The sequence below is a fragment of the Candoia aspera genome, chromosome 2 (assembly GCF_035149785.1).
Source record: "Candoia aspera isolate rCanAsp1 chromosome 2, rCanAsp1.hap2, whole genome shotgun sequence".
NCBI lineage: Eukaryota > Metazoa > Chordata > Lepidosauria > Squamata > Boidae > Candoia > Candoia aspera.
Window position 1 is genome coordinate 116405346 of NC_086154.1, and position 25658 is coordinate 116431003.

Sequence of the window (25658 nt, forward strand, 5' to 3'; positions counted from 1 at the left end):
TTCCGGAGCACTCCAGCACAGCTAATCAATATTGGACATGAGAACTCCCGGGCACCTCTACCCACTCACCACCCCAAGCTATCTTGGCTGCTTATGTAGTACAGCCTTGTTTGCTGTCCACAAATTATGCTAGTTTGGGGTTGATTAATGGCACTCAGCAGAGGGAAAAACCAAGGCTAGGAAACAATAGGCTGAGTATGCCAAAAGGGGAAACAAGAAACCCCAGAGCAGTAAGGATTAATGAGTCTTTTGCATTCCTCAGAGTATCAGAGAAGCCCAAGCTGTACATGCACCATAAATGTTTGCTTGATTTGAATATAACACAAACTGATCGTAAATGTATGTTAATTGGCATGTACAGTACATGCACGTTGTCTCAAGACAAAAATAGCCACTGGAAATCTTAGCAGACAAAGTTACAACTGCTCTGTCTTCAATTTTATCAGGTATTGCTGAAGCATATTTAAGCTTATCCTTGCAACTATAAGGTAGACTTTATGTCCAAATGCAAAGTTGAGTTGGAATGACAATATCTGTAAAGCCCTGGGATCCTTCACCTGTGGGGGCAAGGGGCACATTTTCACAAGCTACATCAGTGCAGATGGATACTGGCATATCGCTCACGTTCCCCAAATGCAGAACGGAGTTCTGCTTTTGGCAATGACGTCTACTGGTTCTCCAGGTATGTAAGATGAATGGTGGGAAGTATGCAGAACTATGAGAACTGTGTTCCCAAATACAGAGAGTACTCCCAGACTGCAGGCTTCTGGTACTAATCATTTGTTACTGCATGCAGAAATAACTCAGATAAGACCCCTTTTCAGGTGTTCAGCTCACTGTATGGAAAGCTTCACCCTGTAGACAAAGGGGTGCACCCACATCACACCTTTTCCTCTGACCACAGATTCAGCCTGAAGGAAGGAAAGTTCTAGCTGAGCTCTCTACTTGATCCACTGCAAACAGATGGTCAACTTTTTTCCAACCAGTTTGAAGTCACTGATGCATTCCTCAAAATACCTGAAGGGAGAAAAAGTTATCCACTGATACCCTACTTTATCAGCCTGTGCAGCCTGTTCTGTGGTACTTCACGTGTACAAGGAGGTACATGTACACAAAACTATATGAATAAGAGAACAAAAATGCTTTTGTCTTTTAAAAATTGGGAGTAAAGTGCTTTTTAATTCAAATTATTGCTCAATTTTTATTCATTTTCAGGGAAAGTGCATTTTAGTGCAATTTTTCATCTGTCCAGCTATGGAAGTGAATAGTATGGTGCCAAACAGATCAGTGCAGTGACAGCACATGTCAAAACCACTAAAAAGTTGAAGTTCGCTTAAACTTCTTGATGTTTGTGAAGTCCAAATAGAAATGGAAGAAACAGGAAAAAAGGGCGGAGGTGGGTGGGTTGTGACAGCATCACAGAGATGCCCTGTATAAAATGAGTGAGCAAAGATTCATCCTATGGATGGATCCAGCTTTTATTCCCCAGTTCCTCTGCCTGTTGTCCCCAACTCTTCTTCCTATTCCAGGTTCTGAAAATGGATCTGAGAATGCAAAGAAAGAAAGAAATTAATTATAATAATCTCTCCCTTTTTTTATCAGTGGGAGCTTTATGCTAGATTACTGTGGCTATGGAAACAGAATAATCCCATTGGAAAATGCAGTTGATTGGCCCCCCAAAGCACCTTGGTTTTTAGCAGGCTGCTGTACTGTAGAGGGCAATATACTAGCTCCTCAGGCAGGGTGGGGTGGGGAGCTGTAGCCTCCCAGATGCTGCTGAACTACAAGCCCTGGCAGCCTCAAACAACATACCCCATGATGAGGAATGCTGGGAGCTGTAGTTCAGTAGCCTAAGAAAGCCACAGATTCCCCTTTTCCCCTGACAGTAACAGGAGATTACACATTTCAGCAAATAAACCAGTTGACCCAGCAAGAAAAGCAGAACTTTCTCCAGCTTACGATTTTTGCATCTGTCGTCATTAATGGAGAATTCCTGAGCCAGAAACAAAGGGATAATCAAATGTAATTCTCTTTGTCCTGATTTTTTGCACAGTGGCAGCTCTGCTGTGGCTGGAATCCACTTTGCAAAGCACTGCTAATAGTAAGTAATGTAAGAACAATTTCATATACAGTATATATCAAATCTTACCAATAAGAAACAAAAAGACATGAGCAGGAATCTCATATATGCATCTTAATTGTGTGCTGCTGTTGGATTTACTGGGTTTGGGATTTATTACAAGCCTGGTCTTCCCAAACACCTGTGGATTTTTCTAAACTGTAACTGGGTAGGCAAGTGGAACTCTCGATACTTCGTAGAAAATCAAGAATTCCATTCATTGGTTAATCTTTGTATACTTAAGAATTCCAGTGGCTACAGATGGCTACAGATTTCTGACCACATTATTTACCCACCATAAAGGGGATAGTCGTGAGCTGCATGTTTGAAGAAGAATTACCTGGGGTCCAGTATACTCTTATTCTTTACTCAGATCCATTACCAAGACAAGAGGCCAAGACCGTATCTGTTCCTCATTCAGCCTGTCCTAACCATCCCAGGCTCCAGTCTTTGAATGCTCAAGAGAATTATATGCCACCACTTGAGCTTGCAGAAGTATGGAGACTGGATGGGGAAATGTAGACCACCAGTTTCCATTTCCAGACAATGCCAATGTGCTCCTCACCCAATGAGGGGAAAAAGAAAAAGGAGAGCTCCGTTGAACCCTGTGCCATGGCGTACATCTGAGCTGCTCCCAAATTGATTTTAACTTCTAACCGAGAAGTATTTTGAAAGTGCCTCCAGCCCACAGAGGCCAATAAATGACACTTTCTCTGGAAAACAACTACAGTTCGCACACATGTTTCTTTCCAAAGCAATTGGACAGAAGGACTTGCTTGGGTTGAAATTTTGGAACATACATAATTCAGGTTGGAGAAGTAATCCTGTCTCTCCTTTGATGTTAGTGGGCAAAATGCAGACAGCAAAATATGCAGAGGTTCCCTTCAGCATTCCCTGGCTTCTGGGTTCAGTATCTGCTGGTATGGGTCCTCATAGGTCTTCAGCCTTGCCTCCTTCCCAAGTTGGCATCAAATGTAAACCAGCCCTTAAAGAAGGGCAAAAGGCCAAGAAGGAATGGGAGTGTTGTCCCTAACTCCAGCTCCATGCTGGAGCCTGGCAAGCTATTCATTTTCTCAGAGACTTTGATTCAGGGGCTCCCCAAAAAAGCAGGTAGGATTGCCCTGTCATTGGGCTAAACCCACAAGCAGGCTGTTGTGTTCTGATCATGCTAATGGTAAGGAAATCTATGGTAGTCCAAGGAAGGACAAGGGCTATTCATTTGGGTTCAACCAGCAGCAGGAGAAATGAGACTGCAGCATCTGTATTGCCCATGGTGGGCTTCAGAAGGAGTGGAGCAAAATGCATGTACATCTCTACCACTCAAGGAGGCTGCGAACAGATTGTGGTAACCTTTCACACCCAATACCACTTTAAGCAAGGATAATAGAACTCAAAAAGGAATCTTAGCGAGGAATGTTAGACACGCAAAGTATTCTGACTATGGGAAAAGACATAACTGGCTTGAAGTGTACAGCATCTCAAAGATTTCTTGTTCCACTAAGTCTATGCTTAGAATTGCACCTTATTAAACACATCTCCAGCTGGCTAGAACTGATGTGGATGGAGGAACGAGTGGCAGTGGCAGGAGAAAGTATGCAAGAAAAATTGAGTATCACTATCATCTAAATACTGCCTGACAGAGGGATGGTGAATCATTGCCTTACACATGGCTATGTTTAAGTATACATGAAAATGAAAGCTGTGCTCATGAGCCAAAGAAGAGAGGTGGGCATCAGCACCAGTGCCAAGCTTGCCACCTGTACTCACAACAGACCCCAAACTGGAAAGCACAATGAAGCATAACGCATGGGTGTTCTGCAGGCTCTCCTTCCATGTGTTCCCTCTGACTCAGTGAGGAAATGGCCCAGTAGCTGGCAGCTGCCTTTTGCACTTGTCTGCTTGCCCCTCAATTTCCAAAGCCATGACTGGTCTATAGTCCCCAAAAGCCACAACTCCCAAGCGCAACATGCCCCTGACTCATTTCTGTTTTTCCCCATAGTCCAAATTGCACAATTATCCCAAACCTTGAACTAATCAAAATCTAACTAAATAATCCCGAAACATATTATTTTCCTTCTCCAACCCCCCACCCCACCCTCCCCAAGACACCTTGATAAAAGTTAACTCTTTACATCTCTTTGGCAACAATAACTGAAATCTGCCGCTCCGTTAGGGCAGGCAATACAGCAGTGGGTAGACTTTGTACAAAAATAGTCTCAGTGGCAGTCTGATCTGCTTTTGCTGTACATCTGCCAGGAGTCCCTTCCTGCAGATGAATTACTCGAAGGGTCACAAAGGCAAGTTGGGGGAAAAACCCACCCCCAAGACTTGGCAATTCTGTCACATTCCCAGCAGGTCACATCATGGCTCTCTAAGGGGGCACTACCCAAATAATGCTGTAGCAGGGAAAGGGTGAAGGTGACAGAAAATGGTAAGGTGGCATCGGTAGATCTCAGCACCACAGTCTCTCCCAGCCGGCAAAGCATTTATATAAGTTTGCTTCTTGTTTCCCGTACTTCCTCCCATCCCACCTCCTGTGAGGCAGGCTGCAGAACACGTTTCTTCCAAGGGTAAAAAGGAGAAACGGGAAGTGCTGAAAGCCATCAAGGCACCACTTCTGGGCTGCTCAAATCGGTCTTGCCCGTAACAGGAGGCAAGGTCTTTAGTGGAGCTGAGTAGCTGGGGCAAGGCCATGACTTCCAAAAGAGGGGGGCAGCAATTTCAAACAGCAAGCTCCCCAACCATGATGCAGCTGAGCAATTGCAACACAGGGTCAGTGAAATGCATAAGTAAGAAGGGGAAATGGCTGCTGAGTCCAGGAGCTTTCCCTGCTCAAAACATTAAATGTGACCCTCACTTCAGCTGGCTCCCCTATCTGGTTTGGGTGTTCGACCTACCCTTTTCTCCAGCATTTCTGGTAATTTATTGTGTCACCTGGGCCATCAGTTCCACCTGATCTTCAGACACAGCACACTGAAGGAAGGACAAGGAATGCCTGCCCCCTGTGGGCAAGACACAAGTGCCAGTGTATGAGGACCCACCTGAAGCATGTCTGAATGGCACAAGGTGCAAGGCTACGTGCTCTCTCAGTATCCCCTGTAGGGTGTGGAAAGAAGACACAAGCTCACAGAACAGGCAGGGAGAGGATGTCTCATGGCAGCGCCACAACCGGGGAAGCCAATGTGGGTCAGAACATCAAGAGGCATGAGCTAGGGACAGGAGTATTAAAATGGCTTATGTGGCAATGTTAGCAAGGTCACAGATCTACCCTTTAAATGCTATAGGTTCTATATGTCTATATATGTCTATTTGTACACAAACACTTCCTTGTGTATGCAAGCAAGCACACACACACATGTTTGCCCAACCATCACAAGCCAAGTAGGGTGGCTCCAGCCTAGCAGCAGTCAAGATCTGTCCAATAAGATCTGCCTCTTAAAAAAACTGAATGAGGCCCTGTAGCGTTCTGCTCCAGCCAGGTCCTGGGCCTCAGTCTGTACTCCTGTGCCCTGATGCAGAAACCAGTGCCACGGGGGCAAAGTAGGAAGTCCAAAAGGAAGAGATAGCCAAGTTCACTCTCTGTTGCCATTTTCACTGTTGCCTAGAAAAGGGAAGAAGCTGTTAGAAATTGCAACAGCACAAGCAAGAGGCTTTGGAGACCCTTCTCCTTATAGTGTTCTTAGCTTCCCAACCCATCTGGCCAAAAATTGGAAGAGGCCCCTGCTTAGGGCAGGAAATGCAATGGATAAAAATTGCCAATTCAAAACAATTCTCCATTTCCTATCCAGAGTTTCAAGATTATTTTTCATTTCCTGGCTTTAATCATGAGATCCTTTCACTTGATCATATGAAGTCCCTAATACTTGCCCCAAGAATAGGAAACTTCTGGAGACTTTTGGGCTTACAATTCCTCATTAAGGTCACTCTGTTCTGCAGTTATTGTAATGTCAGAATGGACCTTACCTCCTATAGGCTCAACATCTGAGTCGGTGACATGTGTGATAGAGAACCGTGATACTGCAGCAGGTGAGACTGTGAAGCGTGAAAACTGGATGGGTAGCACCTGCTTCTGAGCAGGTCCTAGTGTGGCTGGCAGTCTGGGGAGACTGTCCTCAGGTGCCTCTGAAGTCAATGATGACAGGACAGGCGATTTCATAGACATGAGAGAAAAGTCATCATCCCACCCAAAGCCACCACCTGGAGTGGAAAAGATAGATATAGGAGAAAAGAAAGAGATTGATGAGAATACTACTCCTTCCACTGCCTGCACCCACTCACAACAAAGTTTCCTAAAGTCCAACAGGACTTCCTGTATCAGCCTTCTCCAATCTGATGCCTTCCAGATGTGTTGGACTTTGGCCATGCTGCCTGGGAGTTTAAGCACATTAACAACACATTTGGAGGGCTTGACACTGAAAAAGAAATAATTGCTATGCAATACAACTACTACAGTGTCACTCTCTATGGTCCTATGATGGCCATCATAAACTGTTAAGCAAGTTCCTTTTAGCAGCCAAACTTACAGGCTGGAAACTCCTGCTCATAAACTTTATAAGTCTGTGATACGAGAAAACTAAAAATGTCTTTTGGTTCCCCAAGTTAAATGTTGAACCTGAAATATAGCAATACATTGAGAGCAACCAGGTATATCACCGACCGGTATTCCCTACAGTATGCTGGCATGCAAAACTCCATGAGTGCAGATCCCTTCTGATTTTTTTTTCCAAGTTAGATGGAGTTCATGGAAATGGGACAAATTATCTAAACCTGCAGGATTCTTCTCAGACAATACACATATGGGACAAGCAGCAACAAACTCCAAATACAGGGTATGATCAGTTTTGATGTGAAACATGTCACTTTAGTCAAAGTAAGTATATGCATTCTGCCAATCCAAACAGGTCAAATTCAATTCTAAACTACTTATGGAGCAGATGATAGTTAATCTTGCCAAGAAAAAAGGCAAAGTGGGTTGAATATAGTGATGGAGGTGTAACGTGATCCCATAGGTCTCAGTTCCTCATTTGATTCATACTTTTATTTTCTTCAGAGGTGCTCCCTTCTGAGGCGCTGTTGGGTGTATTTGTCCCATCTGCTAAGCCTGGGGAACTTTTGCTCTCCACCTGCACTGGTGGTGTTGGGGAAGCTTCTATCGCTCCTGGGAAAGGCTGCTCTGCAAGTTCCTTCGTGGGGCTTTCCTGCATGTAAAACATGCAATGGATATAATTAGTTCACATCCTGAGGGAAAAAAAACTGTACTCTGGTATTATCCAGGACACCCTCTTAAAAATTAAAAGTTCTCTCTTATTTATTGCCTTCAACTCCCAAGAAGCTGTAACCATAACAACATCCTCCCTTTTCCTGGCTCATTTCTATGCTAATTAAAAAAGTGACATCCAACTTTAGGTTTAGGTGTAGCCTGAACATGTGGTTCATTTTAGTATTAGTCTGGACTATGTAGGGCTGCTAAATCCAGATTGCAAAATTCCAGACAACCACTGACAGCCAAGAGTTAGAGTTTTCTGTATGTCTATGCTGCTATCTAGTATTCATATGGAGCCCAATTCTGGTAGGCCTATTTATGCACTTGTCTCTCCAGACCCTCCCCAGACAAGTTACCTGGTCAAAGAGGTAGACAGTGACATCTTCAGTGAAGGAAACAGCTTTCTTCTTGCGCTCAAGATCATCACAAAAAGTCTCCACCAAGAGACTGGGCATTTTAAGCAGACTGCGCAGGTTGCGAGCACTGTGGCTCTCAGCCACTACAATGGGCACAGCAGGTGATTCCTCCTCACTTTCCTCACTCTGGTCCTGAATGTTGTAGCACCGCAGCTCCTCATCTGACTCATCACTGTCTTCAGTGTCATCTTCTTCCTCTTCAAGATCAGTGGGGATGGATGAGAGCTGGGATGGTGCTACTGACAATTCCAGTGAGAGCCCAGGGCTGCTCTGAGGTTCCTTGGGATGGCCAATTACCTGTCTTTCCTCATGCTGTTCAGTGTTCCTTGTCACACTCTCCTGCTCTGCATCCTTTACTTCATTTTCTTCACAACCTATAGTGGGTACATCTAGATTGGTGATTACAGGGGACAAGAAGAAAGATCTGGTGGCAGGGACTGGTGTCTGGGATTCCACAACAGTCTTATTATTCTTATCTTGAAATAAGTTTGAGTCTAACTCATCAACAGTCCCTTCATTCATCAATAGTTCCTGTAACAAAGTAATATCTCTGTCTTCCCCTGTGTTCTGGTCCTCAGTTCCTGGAGAGATGCAACCCACACAGTCTCCATGTGGACAAATGGGCTCAGGACCAGAAGACAGAGGCTTGCCTGTCCTGCCAATTTGTTCAGGGTCCTCCTTCAGTTCTTCAGTGCATGATTGGGAGACCTCCAGTTCAGGTTCCTCAGAAGCATCACTGTCCTCTTCTCCATCCTCCTGAGTTCCACCTTCTGTATCATAGTCAGAGAAGTAGGCAGAGTCACGGTAAGGATTCTTCTCATTCAAGGCCTGCAGCTCAGCAGTAAAGGAATCAGAAAGACTCTGCTCTTTGGCTTGGTCATCCTTATCATCTTCAGATGTTCCCAGTTTATCAGAACCTTCAGATTCCCGTGACTCATGAGGCTCCCTGAGGACAAATTCAGGTGACTCATAGTTCTCTGTATCATAGCCACTATCCAGAGCCTTAGGCTGGCTTGAGGGTATATAAGCTGTGGGACTGAATGCTTCACAGGAGCTGGTAGTAGAGGGGATATCCAATGAATCTAGTGAATCAGGAGTCCCTACCTGTTTCTGCAAGGTTTTGAAAGTGGGGATTACATCCTGACGCTCAAGACAATCAACTGGGAAGTCAATAAAAATACCAGATGTAAGATCAGCTGAGTCCTCATCACTGGCCTCATCCAAGTCAGGGAAACTGGTACTTGAAACAGTCTTGTCTGGTGTTCTATCTTGTTCGCTACTGGTGTTCTTGCCACTTTCTATATTGATCTCCTGTGGCAACTTAGGTGAACATCCAATGGAGGTCTCTTCCATAGGGTCTTCCTCTATGTTTGGCACCTCAGCTATTGATTCACCCAACAGAGTTGGATCTATAGCATCCATGCTGCTGGCAGAATCTTCCTTGGAGGAGGAGGAGGAGGAGGAGGAGGAGGATGACAGTTCCATCAAAACTGCTTCCCCTGATGGTGGAGCGGTGGTTTGTGGGCACTCCAATCTGTTGTCCATCAAGGGATCTATACAGCTTTCTGTGCCAGCAACTTGAACTGATGTTTTTTCCTCTGCAGGCAAATCACTGTCTGGACATGGGGAGCCTATATTAGATGATGTCAAGTGCTCCCTACCTAGCAAAGCTGCTCGCAGATCTTTGATCCCCAATGTAGGCTCATCCCGTGGCACTGTGCACAGTGGCTGTGCCATTAGTCCCTGGAAGGTGATCATGTGCCGGTAGCACCAGCTGTCTTTGGCAAGTGGTTCACAGGGTGGCAGTAGGTGATCACTATTATTTTTGGCTGAGGTGTTGGATGTCCAATGCTTGCCTGAAGAGGGGGATTCAGAATTTTCATTTCCTTCATTCCTAGGGCTGTCACACAAGTGCTCCTCCTCTGCCACGTCCAGAGTGACTGAGTCTGACACACCCTCCTTACAGGTGTAATTCACTGATGGTGATACACCAAGTGGATCAGCAAAAATGCTTGTCTGCAAAGCTAGAACAGGCCACTCAGAAGCACTGGGCTCCTTGAGAAGGTAGTTCTCAGCACTATCCTTCAGGGAATCCTCATAGTATGAGGCCTCTTTATTGTCTTGTTCTCCATAGGAGTAATAGTCAGAGGGTTCCCAGTGGCTTTCAATGTGTGCTGAGTGGCCTAGGAGGGGTTCCATGGTGAGTGAGATGGTGGGACTGTTGCTGGATTCATAGTGGTCCTCCTTGGTTTGCCAGTGTGAAGAACGGCTAAACTCTGGACTGTAGGAGCACACAGTATAATCAAGGTCATTCCCGCTACCTTCAGATGCCACCTCTTCAATGCGAATGTAGTACTCACTGTTTAGAGAGGGGCTGTGGGCACTCAGCACAGGTACCACCCCTGGTGTGTGCAAACCAGGGCACCCCTGCATTTTACATTCATAGCAAGATGGTGACACACCCAGGCTGAGGTGCCCACCACCACCTCCACTGCTGCTACTGGCTGAATAGTAGAGCTCGTGATAGCGTGCAGCACCACCAGGGCTCATAGCTGAGGCTGGGAGATGCTCAGCTTTCCCTTGGTCCCACTTGTATTCAAAGTTGAGGCCATGGCTTGTCTCCATAACAGTTAGAACATCATCGCCATCATTGGAGAAATGTTCCAGAAGGGGAAAGGAGGAAAGCTCAACACCCATATGGTTGGAGCCAGAGCCTGAACCTCCACTGCCTCCAGGTTTCATGGAATTCCAGCGCCGCTCAAACTCCTCCTCAGCTTCTGAAGCCCCCTTGGCACAGAGGTATGACAGCAAAAGGTGTACCTCCTCCGCAGTGGGGCGTTGCTCTGGCTGGAGCCAGCAAAATTGCATCACCTCATACCTGTGGATAATGAAAACAGAGCAGCAGTGAGCCACGTGTCCCTTTGCTGCCAAGAAAGTGGCTATTCTGCACCCCTGTGAAGAGCTTACCCTTCCCCATTAGTGCACAATTCACTCTAGAATACATCCATTTGTATGATATATTCCTCGCTTCTCAACACTATTATTCCATCCTCACAAATAGACTTTAAGCCAAGCATAGGCAATACCGAGGGCTTCACACAAACAAGTGGCCTGGGTAAGAAGAAGGATGTTGGAGAAAAGAGGACCAAAAAAAGGCAAGAACAGAAACTGTAATTTCTATACACTGACTCCATTGTGCCATTTGGAATAAGTCTATTCCATGACAGCCCTTCAGATATTTGATGACCACTAACATCTCCTCTTAATACTTTCTCCTAAATCTACCTAGCTTTTTCTTATAGGATTTGTTTTCCAGCTCCATCAGCATCCTGGTCCCATCACTGCTATAAATTGTCAAAGCTTAACATGGTGGTCCAGATATGGCCTGGAGAAAATGTTATTGCAGGCTAGATACCATGCTAGATACCATTGCAGGCTAGATACCTAAGCTTAGATGCAGCTTAGGACTTAGAAGTTGTGCTACCCTACTGGCTCATATTCAAGACATCTAGTTCCTTCTCATATGTACTACTGTACTCCTTAGGCAAGTATCTGTCCATCCATTTTTCATTCATCCAATTGCATATGACTTAACACATTAACCATCAAACATGTTATTTGCTTATTCAAGTAAGATGAATGCTTACATGTTCAAGTAGGTTGAACACTATAGTCAAGAGGAAGTTTTACTTCCCTCCACCATGTTTTCCCTGTATTCCAATCACCCAGTTCTATTCTTTGCTCTCCTAAAACATCCTTGTCCCCACCCAGTCACTCACCAGCGATCAGACAGTGAGAGCGGAAGCTGTGGTTTGGGAAGTTTAAGCTGCTGCTCTTTGATGGCATAAGTGAGGACTTGCCGATCTGAATAATGGCAGTAGGGCTGGCCACCCAGCTCAAACAGCTCCCAGATAGTCACACCCAAAGACCTGTCAAGAGAAGGAAGATGAAAATGCCCAGAGCAGTAGAGAACGCTATAGCCAGAATGCAAGATCAATATACAAGATCACATTCTTTGATGCCAGAACAGCCAATTTTAGTTACTGAAATATTCAGGTGCTTCCAGCTGAGAAGACAGTGTACCATGTCTTTTCCTCTATGGAAAGAAGCAGTAGGAGCAAATGGAAAGGATGCAAGTAAAAGAAGACAATAGCTGGATTCTCCACAAAATTCTGTGACTGAGGCAGGACAATTGCCCAATTAAACTCTCATCTAGAACACCCTTTATAATTCACCTTCAAGAGAGAAAATCTAGACATGGAAAACAGAAATGAAACTAATTTATAGGAAAATTTCCAATAACACTATAAAATAGAGACACTTCAGTGAAATACATGCAAACACCACCCACTCAGTACTCCAATCAATAACATCTAAATACAGGAACCAAGATCTTAAGTCCTGCAAACCCCATTAGGTTAATTCCATACTTCAAAGGCTGTCATAAAAAAGAGTCCTCCTTTCTTAATGAGCAAGAAGATACCTGGGGGTGGGGGTTCTCTTTTATATATCTCAGCCCTAAACTATAGAGGTCTTCCAAAATAAGCATCAGAATTTTGAATTTAGCCCAGAAATAAACAGAGGATCAGTGAAGTTTACATATAATTAACATTATATGCTTCTATAGGATTAGTTTTACTGCTGTATTCTAGAGCAGTTGCATCTTCAACATATCCAATCCTGCTTTACAGTATTCCATTTCCAGGACAAATGGATTGCATCACATCAACCCAGATTTTTCTCACCAGATGTTGCTAGTCTTAGTCTGGTCAACGATAAGCAGGTTGCCGTGAACCTCATCAATCAATTCAGGGGCTACCCAACGCAATGGAACCCACAGTTGGTCAGCTGTCACAAAGTAGTCATCCTGCCAGGCATGCAGGGCCAAAGGGAGAGCATGTCAATCAAACCAGCAACAGAACAACCTGCCCCCTCACCCTCATGCCAGCCCCATTCCTGGTCATAAGTAGGAACTTTCAAAACCTTTTGCCAGTGAAAAATATGGTTACCTCCACTGAACTTCTCCACCAATTGCTCCTAGCCCTTTCACCTCTTCAACTCAGCCATTTGACCCTAGTTTATTAATTTTTATTTTATTTAAAATACTTCTAGTCTGCCTTTCAGAATAGAGGTCTTCCCAAAGCATCTTATGGAATAAGCAAACAATAAGTATACAATTTAATGAAAGTTAGTGATGGTAAAGCAAACATCCCACCCGGTAATACTGAATGGTAAATTGCACTCCCATAAAAACACTGCTTAAGGGAAGGTCATAAAAAAACAAGTCAGTCTTTCAAATGGTAGTGATGGGGGTTCATGAACGTCATTTGCCAGGATCATTCAAGATGGCAAGATATATCTGTATGTACAGAAAGGTCTTTTCTCTTGCACCTGCCAATATGATTGCTGTTAAAAAGCAGGCCAATAAGAAACACCTTTCTTGCAGTCTTAAAGAATGAGCAAGTGGGTGCAGATGCTTCATTAAGTTACGAGGCTGCAAAGATCTTAAGGTTTTTTAAAGATTAAAAACAGCACTTTAAATGCAGCTTGGAAGTGCACTGGCAACCAGTGCTATTAGTAATACAGATTTGCCTCATTTCCTACAGTACTGGCCCACATATCTTCTGCATCAGCCAAAATTTCTAAGCCACCTTTAAAGGCAGCCACGTATAAAATATTTATATATGGATGAGAGGAATGTATTCCTAATGTAAATGCATAAAAATCCTGTGCATGAATGTGTATTAGCTTCTGACTTGCCTCAGTGTCCCGTACTTGTCTCTTACTCGGTCTTTTTCACACCCCCATCCTCTCTCAACCATCACTGAAAGATGTCTGCTTTCACTGTCAGCCTTCCAAGTCCTCTGTACAAACCCTGCCAATAGCAAGTGCTCTCACTCCCTGGCCCCCTAGCTCCCTGCCCCCAAACACACTTACTTTGTATTTGCAGTGAGAAAGGCCATAGTCACCAATTTTGACGGTCAGGTCAGCTGTGAGTAAGCAGTTCCGCAAAGCCAAGTCACTAGACAAAAGAAACAGTCAACAGAGCTTATACATGAAGTATCAAACGGCCATTATTTTATTTATTTATTTATTTATTTATAAATTTATTCACTGCCCATCTCTCCCCAACAGGGGGACTCTGGGCAGCTTACAATCAAACAAAATTAAAATATAAAACCATTAAAATAAAAAATACAATAAAAATATAAATATAATAATCCCTTAAACACTATGATGCAGATCAGATTAGCAGCAGAACCCCTAAACTAGGGAGTGAGAGCAGATGTGCAGGACAGAATTGCTAATCTGCCTTTATTACTTTCACTTAGGCTATCAAGGGCAACAAGGAATATCTCTTGATTAGCCTTGGAAATGTGTCAACAAATATATCCTCAGAAAGAAGCAGAGTTTGAAAGCCAAGCCACCTTACAGCAGTGTATCAGCACAGGGATACAGTAATTTCGGCTTATGCCTTGGTTAGCTTTCTATCAGCTTCTCTCCTCTTGATTTTCCAGCAAGATCCTCCTACCATAAAACTGTGTGTTTAAGGGATGCACCATTTTGATTGACAGACGGGTGCAACTGATCATCTGTAGAGTTTTCAAGGCCAGCCCTGAGAATGGTCTAGCAACTTTAAGAGTGACATGGAAAGCAGGATTGTGTTAGATATCAATAGTAATGAGAGAAACCACCGCCCACTCTACTAATGAATCTGCTCTCTGCAGGATTTAACAACAAGCTATGCCACATAAAATCTCTGTTTCTGATTCCAATAGTTTTAAAACAAAACAGTTGCATGCTTATCCCAAAATCCTGAATACCATTCTTTAACATGGGTTGAGAATTCAAAGCAGAGATGCATCCCTAAGTAAGCACACTGACTCTAATTTTTGTGAGCTGAATCAAGCAGCTGCCCACCTTGATTCTGCTTGCACCCTTATTCTATCCTCTATCTTAGCTACCTCCCTCAAGAGAAAACGTCTCCTTGAAAAAATGTAGTAAATGGCCAGGCAACAGAGGGCTTTTTTAGAAAATGGCAGAGGTATTTCAGCCTTTCCTGCTCACTGCTGGCACATAGTTTTCTATCAGTGATCATGGTGGTGGTTATAGCTGTTCTTGCAACTGCATAAAACCAAACCATGGTAGGACTTCCATTGATCATGTTCATTCATATTCAGTTAACATATACTTTTGCATCTTTTGCAATTCCAGGAGAACTGCTGATCCCAACAATCATCATAACTGTCTTTTTCATTCTAGCAGGGAAGTCCAGCATAGCACTCATGGGCCTGTTTCTCTTCCTTTGCAAGACTATGTACTGTAACATTTAAAATCTTACACACATTACTCAATCAAATTTTTATCTCAACTCTAAAAGGTAGTGCCAAAGTTTTTATACCCACGTTAAAGATGAAGAGATAAAGGAGGGAGGGAGAGAGAGAGAATTTTGCCAAAGCAGCAAGTGGCTTATCTTCTAGGCACTATTCTATTTCAGCTGAGTAAGCTGTCATCTATGACATTCCCATCTTCGGTCCACAAAAGATGGTCCAGGTGATGGCAAAGCACCCCCTCTTCAACAAAATCACTGATGCTGGAGTCTCTGAGTGCCACTCACTCAGCACCAGGATATTGTTGACGGGGAGGAACGGGTGGTAAGAAGAGAGCAGGAGCTGCAGAGTTATCAATGCTTGTCTGGTTTCTTGCTGTAAGCCAACTGCTGGAACCCATGTTCCCAGGCAAGACAACAGGAGAGGGAAAAGGTTGTTGGAAAGTCTAGTTAATGCTACAGATAGCATACTCTGTGTATCCCTGCCTAAAGCTTATAGAACTTCAATTACCACACACAAATAGATCAGGGCTCAAATTCTCCTTTTGGACACAACTCCCATCCAAGAAACTCAGTTTCTTATTCCCAGCACCTTGCCAGTTCTTCTTAAGCCAAAGGCTGCATTCAAAGAATCATCACATTCAGGAAAAGTAGGTGGAACCCAAAAGAAAAAGGGGGTGGGGCAAAGTAAAAAAAGATAGGGAACAAATTAATATTTAATACATATGATGAATGAATAAAAAAAACTCTGAGATTGACTGTAGTCAGCCAGATGCTTATAAAACAATCCAGAAAGGAGGCATGAGAGCCTTAGCAGCAGGACAGAATACTCACATATATACTTTTACTATCTTTGTCAAATTTTAAAAAGCCCTAATGGGAAAAGTTCAGTGCCAAAATTCTGTAATTTTTACATGCACAAACACATTAAGAAATGCATCTGAAAATATGAAAATGGTGTATTTAGAAAGCAAACTCCAACATATTTCTGAAGATTAATTTTATATAAATTACATACATAACCTCCTCAATATTTTATGTTTGTTGCCTTCTTTTTTCTAACCCCAATCATTTCAGAGACTATGTTTTCCAAATTTCGGCAGCAGACTCCATCATTTGGTGGCAAATGGGGTGGGGACCTATGCACAGCCCATGGATTGCCCATTCATGCTTTTGAAAAATTGTTTTCAGAAAAAGACTTGTCCCTGGATTATCACCACTTCCATTCCCAGTCACCAGGCCTCAGGTAATACCACACTAAACTCTAATAATCAGGGCAGCGCTGCTATGGGAAGGGACCATAATTCCATGGCAGAAGATGAAGCAGATGCAGTCCTGGAGTCTCCAAGTAAGACTTGGAAAGACTCCTTTCTCAAATTGTGCAAAAAGATTAGGCCAGTTTATGTGTGATGCTAAGCTAGTATATCCAAAGATCTATGGATGTATGGGTAGCTTCCACAGGATAGCTTTGAGAACAGCATCTGCTGCTGCTTCCTTATTTCCTAAGTTCTCTGGCTAACCATCTTCACTCTGCTAACTCTTGAAGAGAACTGTGTTCAACTTTCTTTTTGTGCCCTAAACTTAAAGCACTGCAAGCAAACAAACCTTCTCAACTTACCTATGGACATAGTTGTTGCGATGAAGATGCAGCAAGCCACAGGATACCTCACAGGCCATGCGTTGCAATGTCAAAGGATCAGGTGCCAGAGCCTCTGCTGCACGGCAGCTTCGTAGGTAGCCCTTCAGGTCACCCTGTTGGGGTGGCAGTAGCAGTAGCATTACCCACAGCTGTAACCGCCTAAAGATCTCTCTGTGAGGTGTGAGTGGTTGAAGAAGAACAAGAGAAAAAAAGCATCTCTGCAATGTGGTCAAAGGATGAGACCATATAGGTTCAGATTTGGGCCTTCAAGATGTGTGGGTGTGCAAGAATTCCTAGCAGCTATTGGAAGTCTGTATATCTGGGGAGACAGAAGAAAGTCTCTTATTTCAGTCCCATAGGCAAAAGAGGGATGTCTCTCCACCCATTGTTAACGGCCAGTCCCTCTCTTTCCACCCAACCCACCTCACAGGGTTGCTGCTGTTGTGGGGAAAATAGGAGGAGGAAGGAGTGTTAGGTATGTTCGCCGCCTTGAGTTATTTATAAAAATAATAAAGGCGGGATAGAAAATAAATAAATAAATAAATAAATAAAATAAAAGTAGCTCATTGCAGAGAGAATGAAAAGGTAGACTATACTCGAAACATGCCTGCTGAACCAATGGTTTCAGGTGACCCCAGCCAGAATCAGGAGACAAGACAACTCAACAAAAGGAACAGCTCTTTAACCAACTACAGTTTTGCCATTTTCCTGTCCCAAAGCTGAAGGGGAAAAAGAGGGGAAATTGTATTCCCCCCCCCCCCGCTTCAATGACTTACCAGTGGACAAAATTCCATCACCAGCAGATAGGGGGTCACCTCCGCACACTGAGCCAGGCACTGCAGGAGATTGGTATGCTGGAGTGCCCTGTGCAGCAGGGGTAAGAGGTACAAGTGAGACGGCAAGGAAACAAGCAGATGGCAGAGTCCAGAGCCAAATAAGAGAGAGCTTGGGAAAATTTGCAGACCTGGCAGGAGATTTGGCTCATGATGGGTTGAGGTGCTTCAGCATTACAGAGTGAGAGAAATCAAAGGGCTCAAAAACTAAAGCAGTGGGGAGCAGCTAAGGAGCAGAGAGAAAGCAAGGAGCAGAAGGAGCAGAGCTAAGAGGCGGTATGCTTGGCTTATGGGTGACACCTCAGCTAAGTTAGCTGAGAAAGGACTTTGTTTGAAGGTACTTCTTTTCTCTTGACACTTTCAAGCAGCTTTCACAACAGTTTATATGGGGATAGGGAAGGGCTGCTATGACACAACCATGAACTGGCGCTGAATAAATGGGTCCTAAGCTGTGCCAGCTACCCCATGAACAATAAAGGCTGTTTGTTCATGAGTCAGTAAAGTAATTCATTGCTTCCCCAGCACTGTCCCTCCCCTTCTGTGTGTCTTGGTCAGTCTCTTGGGATCCAACAGGAGACTTCTTTGCTACTCCAGGATCCATACTGGGAGAAAGCATGTAAGCAAACTTGACATCTCAGAAACTAAACAGAACCAGCCCTGGTTAGTACTTAGATTTGGAAGCACCTGTAGATTTGACTAGCAAGCTGAAGGAACCATCCTGAAGGAAGACAACAGCAATTCACTTTTTGTAAAGCTACCATAAAAACATCATGGATGCCATCACCAGGAGTGAAGCTCAACACGAGGGCACCTTTATTTTTAATTTTATCTCTAGTTTTCCTTTAAGGATTATAGGCATGTAGATCCTCTCATAACTTCTCAATATTATTTATTGGGGGGGGGGACACCACAAGGGACTCAAATTTCAGGAGTCCTCAATCCTTACAAAATTTTGATAATCTTAATTGAGGTTTCATAATATACTGGGTAAGACAGCTGGAATTTGCCAGTTCTCAAGATAATACAAAAGTCTTATGATATTTGAGTCATTTAATTTTTAAATTAACATTTACAGTGTTTTTATGAGGGGAGTGAGCACTATATTCAGGAAACTCTGAAGTTCAGCAGCCTCTCCTTTACTTCTTTGTCAACGTCAGATCTAATTACAGACAGTTCTGAAGCTGCTTTTTGATATTGATGCTTTGATCTAGAGATATTTTCATCACCATCTCTTATGATCCACCCACTGTTCTGTCAGCGTGGGAAAGCTGACAGTTTCCATTCAGATAAATCTGATATTCCATATCTCATATACCTGTTCTGGCTGGAACTGTAATGGCCAGCAATAAAAGAACAATTCTAGCAGTAGTCTGCTCACAGGTACAGCTCCACAGAAATGTTGCCTGAATGCTAAGGAACCAAGAATAGACTGTCTATTTCCTGCTGCTGAAAGGCATAGGAGAACCTACCTGTAAGGCTGTGCCTCTTCCAAGAACTGCATCTGATCCTGCACACTGGCACTGGCCTTGAGCTCTTTCACCACCACTTGAGTGCTGCTCAATCCTGCGTTTACCTCACCGAGGAACACCTAAAATGAAAGAGAAAGATATATAGTCACCTTGATCTGGGATCTTGCACTTCTGATTTAGGAAGATAATCATTTTATAAGCTAGGCAGAGCCATGACAGTTGTCATATTAAAGTGCCAGATGAGTAACCTCTTAAGTAGCCACCAGAGCTCCACCTCAAAACTTACTGCAACTTGATAATCCAGCAAGAATAAGAAATTTGCTAACTCTTCTCACCCTCAGTCTTTCATTCTTAAACAATCCTGGGAAACTTTCATGGATAAGTGCCATTATCCATCCATAGGGCCAAGCCAATGTTTTGACCAGCAGTTTGCCAGTCTCTGACTACTAACGTTCCACCAGCAATCACAACCCAAGCCTTCTGCAAAAATCCACTCAGCAACTAGTGATTCAGGACAAGCTAGTATGAATTATCTTTATACATCAGGCTTATATTTTTATGTACCACATAAGTTAATTCACGTATTTATTTTGTAATATTTATTCCACTGTCTAGCTCTCAAGTAGTTTGCACAAGATTATGATGCACCATAAAAGAGGCATTCAATTTCCATGTCCTACACTCCACTTCCCTGGGCATATATACTTGTTTTCCCTGCTCTTAGGCTGCAGAGTCTCAAGGTCACTCTACTACCAGTTCTTCAGCTGGCTTTCTGCAGCAATTTGATGGCAAGCTAGGCAAACTTTCTATAAAATCCCCAAAAGGAGGCAATAGAAGTAAATACGGGAAAGATCAATGCCGTATTGTCTCTAACCTATTACTTACAGAGTTATCATTACGTTTGAACCCCATGCCTCTCCTCTTCTGGCAATTTCCCTGCATTGAGTTGAACAATGATACCCTTTTGTTCTTTCCACTAAATCACTCATTTCACGTTCTGGGATCTAATGCCAGAACTGACATTTCCATTTATAACCTGTAAGTTAATATATATTGTTCCAAAATCTTACTCCACTGCTACCAAAGGCTCAAGAGCAGCACTCAAAGGGGTAGCAGCAATGCCTAGGAATCAAATCTACTCTATTCTTTCAACTTACTAGTTTCACTCCATTTGGCACTGGCTCTTTCTATTTACCCTCTCTTCCTTCCCATCCTTCCACTCCAGCCGTGTTAATTGCAGACTGCGGATCTCCCAACTTACCTTGCCAAACCATCCATGGCCAATTTCTTTGAGGTATAGCAGACTGTGGCGTCCCAGGTCAGTGGATTTGAGCAACTGCACTGTGAAAGGACACATAGAGCAGGCTGAATTTCTGCACCCTCTTTCTGATAAGTTGCTTGCTGTGCCAGCTTGACCCCATGCTGTCTCATTCTAGCTTTCTGCAGAAAAAGGGGCCTGGGGCAACAGCCACATGCAGGTTCAGATACAGGAAAATCCTCAGAGAAAAGTGGAGATCTCCACTCCTGGAACCAAGTTTGTTGTAGTTCTTTGCTACATTGGCAGAATCAAGCTGGGGATGAAGGTTTGTTTCCCAAGCACAGGAAGAAACAAGGAGCCTTCTCCTACAGTCAGATGCCTGCCCAAGCTTCCAGGCATTAGAAAGCAGCTGTTCAGGGTCTACTCAGTCGGGCTCTCCCATGTCTCAAATGCAGCAGTGCCACCCTTCATTCATTCCCTCAGTGCCAGACACCACTGTTCCCATCACACTAAGAAGCAAAGACTTTATTGTTGTCCTCAGCAGTGGTGGCTACAGCTAAACATTGAATCCATTCTTTATGGGGTCTGTTCAGATCACACAATGCTCTACTGGGCCAAACAGTGTGGGCAGAGCAGAGCGGAGCTATCGCATGGCTAACTGGCTCATCCCCTCTCCATCCTACCCAGTAGAACAAGCTTCGGATTCCTCAGTTGCTTCACATGGTTAGGAATGCAGGGCCTGTGGGATCTGGGATCAAAAAGTCTTTTGTCTCTGATGTAGTGGGGGAGAACAAACCTTCAGGCAGGACAAGCAGCAGCCTCTGCTGAGGTGAGAAGATTAAGGTCAAATGCCCTGTATGGAAGTCTGTTCTTTATTATTTCTTGCCTTGCTTGCTTCCCAGCTAGCTAATGGAGGGAGTTGACTGCTCAGGCTGTATGCCTGTTCCCCAGGTATATGCCACTTGGGTAAGGTGCCCTACAAATTCCCATGTCCCCTAAATCAGAATGCCCTGCCACTTTGAGCCCACAAGGTGGCATTGGCAACACACACTACAGCCCACTTATGTGAGAAACCAGAATAATCTGGAAGATACTAGTTACTGGGGGAGAGAGGGGGAGATTGAAATATCACCACAAATATGCTGTGCAGCAATAGATAGGTACAAAGTTCTAGCACCCAAAAAGTGAGCAACAAGCACTTATTAAAGAAAGATAAACCCCCACTAGCTTTCCTCTTCTGTTTATACCTGGTACGTTGGCACCAAGATGATTAAAGCAGGATTTGGAATCTCTTTCTTTAGGGGCAATCCACAGGACTTTGAAGTAGAAGGTGGGAATGAGGAATACATGGCCTTCACCTCAGCTCATTCATGGAAATATGCAACACAAGTAGCAAATACATTCTTAGATGTGAGAGGATGTATGACAAAGCATGACTAACATATAGAGGGATGGGACCCAAGAGCCAACTCATTAGGTGCTCCAAGAAAATTGCCAGGGAAAAAACAGATAGACAAAAATCCTTTCCCCCTCAACTGCTTCCAGTGGCAACAAAGCATTGACATCACACGACAGAGGTGGGCATACAGGAAACAAGCTCCATGATTAGATGAGGATTTGATCCACCTCAACATATTCTCTATCAAACAGCTGCAAGTGGGTTGTGGGGAACACAGCCAAGGTCATCCATTCCCTTGACAAAGGTGGGATGGAAGATATGAAGTCTGGAGACTTGCAATATACAAAAGACAGCTGAGGCAAAAAGGGCAGAAGACATCTAAGCAGCCTGTCTACACAACAGGGTCTTTGGAGAATAAACCAAGAATTTTGGATATATACCCTTATGAGCCTAGTATAGTCTCATTTTAGATGGTTGGTTCATTGCAGGCAACTCCTGCTACATTAGCTATAATTCCCTCTACTGAATTAAGAGTCAACAACTGAGGTTGAGGAGCTTCCATGTCACTATACCAGCCTTCATCAACCTGGCCACACTCCAAATGTAGTGGACTTCAGCTTTCAAGATTTTTGGCTATGGTCTACAGGATTCTGAGAATCGAAATCCACACATCTGGAGAGATTTCTGACTGAAGAAGGCTGCATTACTTCAGCATCATAGCCTATAGCAATGAAGTATTAAAATAAAAACCAGATTATTGAAAAAAGTACTACCATGATAATTCAAAACTGACACACACAACAAAGTGACCATGGTAGCATTAAGGGGTATTTTGTCAACAAAAGGTTCCATTAAAAAAAAGTTTTTTAAGTGAATACCTAAAGCACTGGGGTTTGTGAGATCAAAATCAAATCTATGTTTTACAAGGTAGAAAGACCACTACCAAAAAAAAAAAGGACATAAAAGATACTCAGAGCAAGGCCTTGGATGATGAACAGAGCACATGAGAAGGAACAACAGCTTATTTATCTCATATGATAGAATGCAATCCTTAATATTTTTTATGGATTGAAACTATTAAGAATATTGAGCAGAAACTATCCTGATTATCTTTTAAAACTAACTCTAAAGATAGGTAGGGATATTCTTATTATCTCTTTTGCTCTTTTCTACTCCCCTTAGCAACATGGATATTCTAAGCATTTTCACTGTCCTTAGAAGCCACCAGGAATCAAGACTGTTTCAAAGGCACCAAAAAGAAAAAAATTATTCAACAAGCTTGTGCCCTCTAAAAACACCTGAGTTACATTCCCAGAATGTCCAGCCAGCCCCTGAGAGCTCTGTGAGTTTAGCCCTCCTACATCTGGAGGGTGTTAAGTTCAGACAGTCTGGCTCATTCTATTGTGAGATAAGCACTTGGTGAAGTGGACTCTACACTGTACAAGTGTACAAAAGTGGACTCTACACTACTCTACACACATACGTCTTTAAAATTATATTAGCGGTCAAAGTCCTAAAGAGCACTATGCTGATTTGGGAGCAAAAATGCTGCCCTCCCACTTTCTAATCAACTTGAATCTGCATATGTAATGGGCTGTGAGAACAGCCTCAAGGAAGAGGTGGGAGAGCCACAGCCAAGGCAATGGTCAGATAAGAGACATCTCAGTCCAAAGCAGGAATGGAATTTGAGAAAGCATCTCAGACAGGACCCTCCCTTGTTCTTTTTAGGATAAAGGCAGGGAGGAGGAAGACTCATTCAGAGTTGCAAGATTCTGTTACCGTGACCAGCTACTGCCCCCTTTTCCAAGCAGATGCCATCCAGGTGTTACTTCTCTCCAAGATTGGGCCCTCCAGATTTGTGGGACTTGCTAGGCATACTGGCCAGGAGTTCTGGGACCCTGGGAGTTGTAGTCCTACACATCTGGGTAGCATAAATTGGACGATGCTGCTGTACACACTGAACATGCAGATCACTGCTGCAAGTATCCACAGAAAGAATGTTTAATGAAGTAAGCTTTAATACAGAGGCTTCACTAGCTTACCTGAGCGCCCAGGTTGCCTAGACATTGGCAAAGATACTTCGGTGAGAGGCAGAATGTAAACTTCAGGGCCATTCTGTGTGGCTGGTGAGCCTTGGGCTGAGAATTCACTAGGATATTCTTCCCCGTCAGCATTACTGAATTCCTGGGGCAAGAAGGAGAAGGAGAAAAGAAGAGTCTAGCATGGGTCAGGGGAGCAATATTATGCATGTGGAGAGGAGAAGGGTTGAGACATGCATTTGGTCATCTCTAGACACATAATCCTCCTCTCATTGGAAGGATTATGGCAATAATGCATGCAAAGCAACTATGACTCATTCAAGCAGCCTTCCCCAACCTGCTGCCCTCCAGTTGTGTTGGACCACAATCCCTAAAAATCCCAGTTGTTTCCATAGTAACTGGGAATTAGGAAGGTTGCAGAACAAACATCAGTCAGGCATTGGACTGATGAAGGCTGCTTTGAAATATCATCCTCACTACTACCAGCAGTTATGTTCTCACACACAGATGACCTTTCATAGATATTCCACAGCAATACATAAATAAGAAAAGGACTGTAGCTCAGTGACAGAGCACAAGTTTTGCATGCAAAGAGTCCCTGACTCAATGCTTGCTATCTGCAGGAAGGGCTGGGAATGACCCTTTAACTGAAGCCCTGAAATCTTTACTAAATCTCAGACCAGATGGATCAATGGGCCAATTTAATACAAGACAATTTACTGTGTTCCTAAATACACATGAAGGGGTGCAAAGAACTTACATCCATTCTTTCGCACATGTAACAAATGTGTAAATAATCACATTGATGGGGAAGAAAAAGTACCAGACGTCCCTTCATTGCCATAAAGCACTATCGGAGAAATCTGTGTGTCTGCATAGTTGTGTTACACACTTGGGAGAAGAAATCAATCTACAGTCCTCACATGTATATGCCCAATCTCCACATGGATTAGTTTAACAGCATTGTAACTATCCAAATAATATGGTTTAATGAATACACATAACAGACCGGAAAAGGAGTAGACACAGCCCAATAAACACATACTTTCACACATACACCTCATTCAATCCTACTACATGGATAGAGCTGCTTGAAATGGAATTGCAGAGCATACACCTTCCAGTAGTAGCAAGCCATTTGTGTGAAGCACATCCCACGTACTCTTTGGGCAAATTCAATAAAACTACAGCAATCTTTGTTACCCCTGGGGGAAAGAAGGGAGCCATGTGGAGACCTGATTCACACAAACAGGTTGCCATCTGTACAGTTCCATTTCAGATAACCACCTCCACAGCAGAGGATATATGCAAACCACGACAGAGGTACATAAAAGTATACAGTCGCTCTTTCCCATCCAGCTACAAACATGCCCCATTGCAATTGGGGGGTAACAGAGACAGCCGTGCACTCAGTCACTCTTTTTCCTTCTTTTTTTAAAAAAATATTTCCACCCACAGATCTGTGCACGTGGGGGAATGCAGAGTAGGGTTCAGGATGAAGCCCAGGGTGATAGATTCTAATGTATTTCATGACAGCCAATTTCAAATTTTCCTCAAAAGAAAAAAGATGCTCCATGAAGCGATGGCTGGAGACAAAGGTTTGAAAGATAGGACAAAACCAGAATAAACAAAGCATTCCCTGCCCAGACTCTCTGCAGGTCCACAGGGCAGGTCATAGCCAGGACTTCTGCTTCCAGCCCCTGCCCCAGCCTCACCTTTGCATAGGGAAGTGGGCAAACATCAGGGGATCCAAATGCAGAGCAACAGCCCATTGCCCCACCTAGTAGCCTTCTCCTGTCACCCCAAGTTGATCCTTCATTTTTAATGTGTGGTCAGCGGCGGCTGCTCTGCTCCCTCCCCCCTGCCCCCCAGTGAAAGACAGAGTCATAAGCA

The 25658-nt window shown here is 43.7% G+C and overlaps 1 protein-coding gene across 1 annotated transcript; it reads right to left on the bottom strand.

Annotated features, from left to right (window-relative positions):
- Nucleotides 1-4799: 4799 nt before the first annotated feature.
- AATK (apoptosis associated tyrosine kinase) lies at nucleotides 4800-23910 on the bottom strand. The gene is made up of 12 exons (XM_063293385.1): nucleotides 23769-23910; nucleotides 20331-20410; nucleotides 19070-19188; nucleotides 17544-17631; nucleotides 16747-16880; nucleotides 13736-13820; nucleotides 12544-12665; nucleotides 11578-11727; nucleotides 7739-10676; nucleotides 7155-7317; nucleotides 6083-6316; nucleotides 4800-5720 (listed from the first exon to the last, which is right to left on the bottom strand). Exons 1-12 carry the CDS (start codon nucleotides 23791-23793, stop codon nucleotides 5692-5694), a joined length of 4167 nt encoding a protein of 1388 aa, XP_063149455.1. The 5' UTR covers nucleotides 23794-23910; the 3' UTR covers nucleotides 4800-5691.
- Nucleotides 23911-25658: the final 1748 nt, after the last annotated feature.

Excerpts from the sequence above, each read along its gene's own strand:
- AATK (XM_063293385.1), bottom strand. The coding sequence starts at position 23,793 with ATGTCTAGGCAACCTGGGCGCTCAG. Across the intron at positions 20,411-23,768 it reads TAGGCAACCTGGGCGCTCAG|TGCAGTTGCTCAAATCCACT; the intron begins GTAAGCTAGTGA and ends GTCCTTTCACAG. Across the intron at positions 11,728-12,543 it reads ACTAAGACTAGCAACATCTG|GTCTTTGGGTGTGACTATCT; the intron begins GTGAGAAAAATC and ends TTCTCTTGACAG.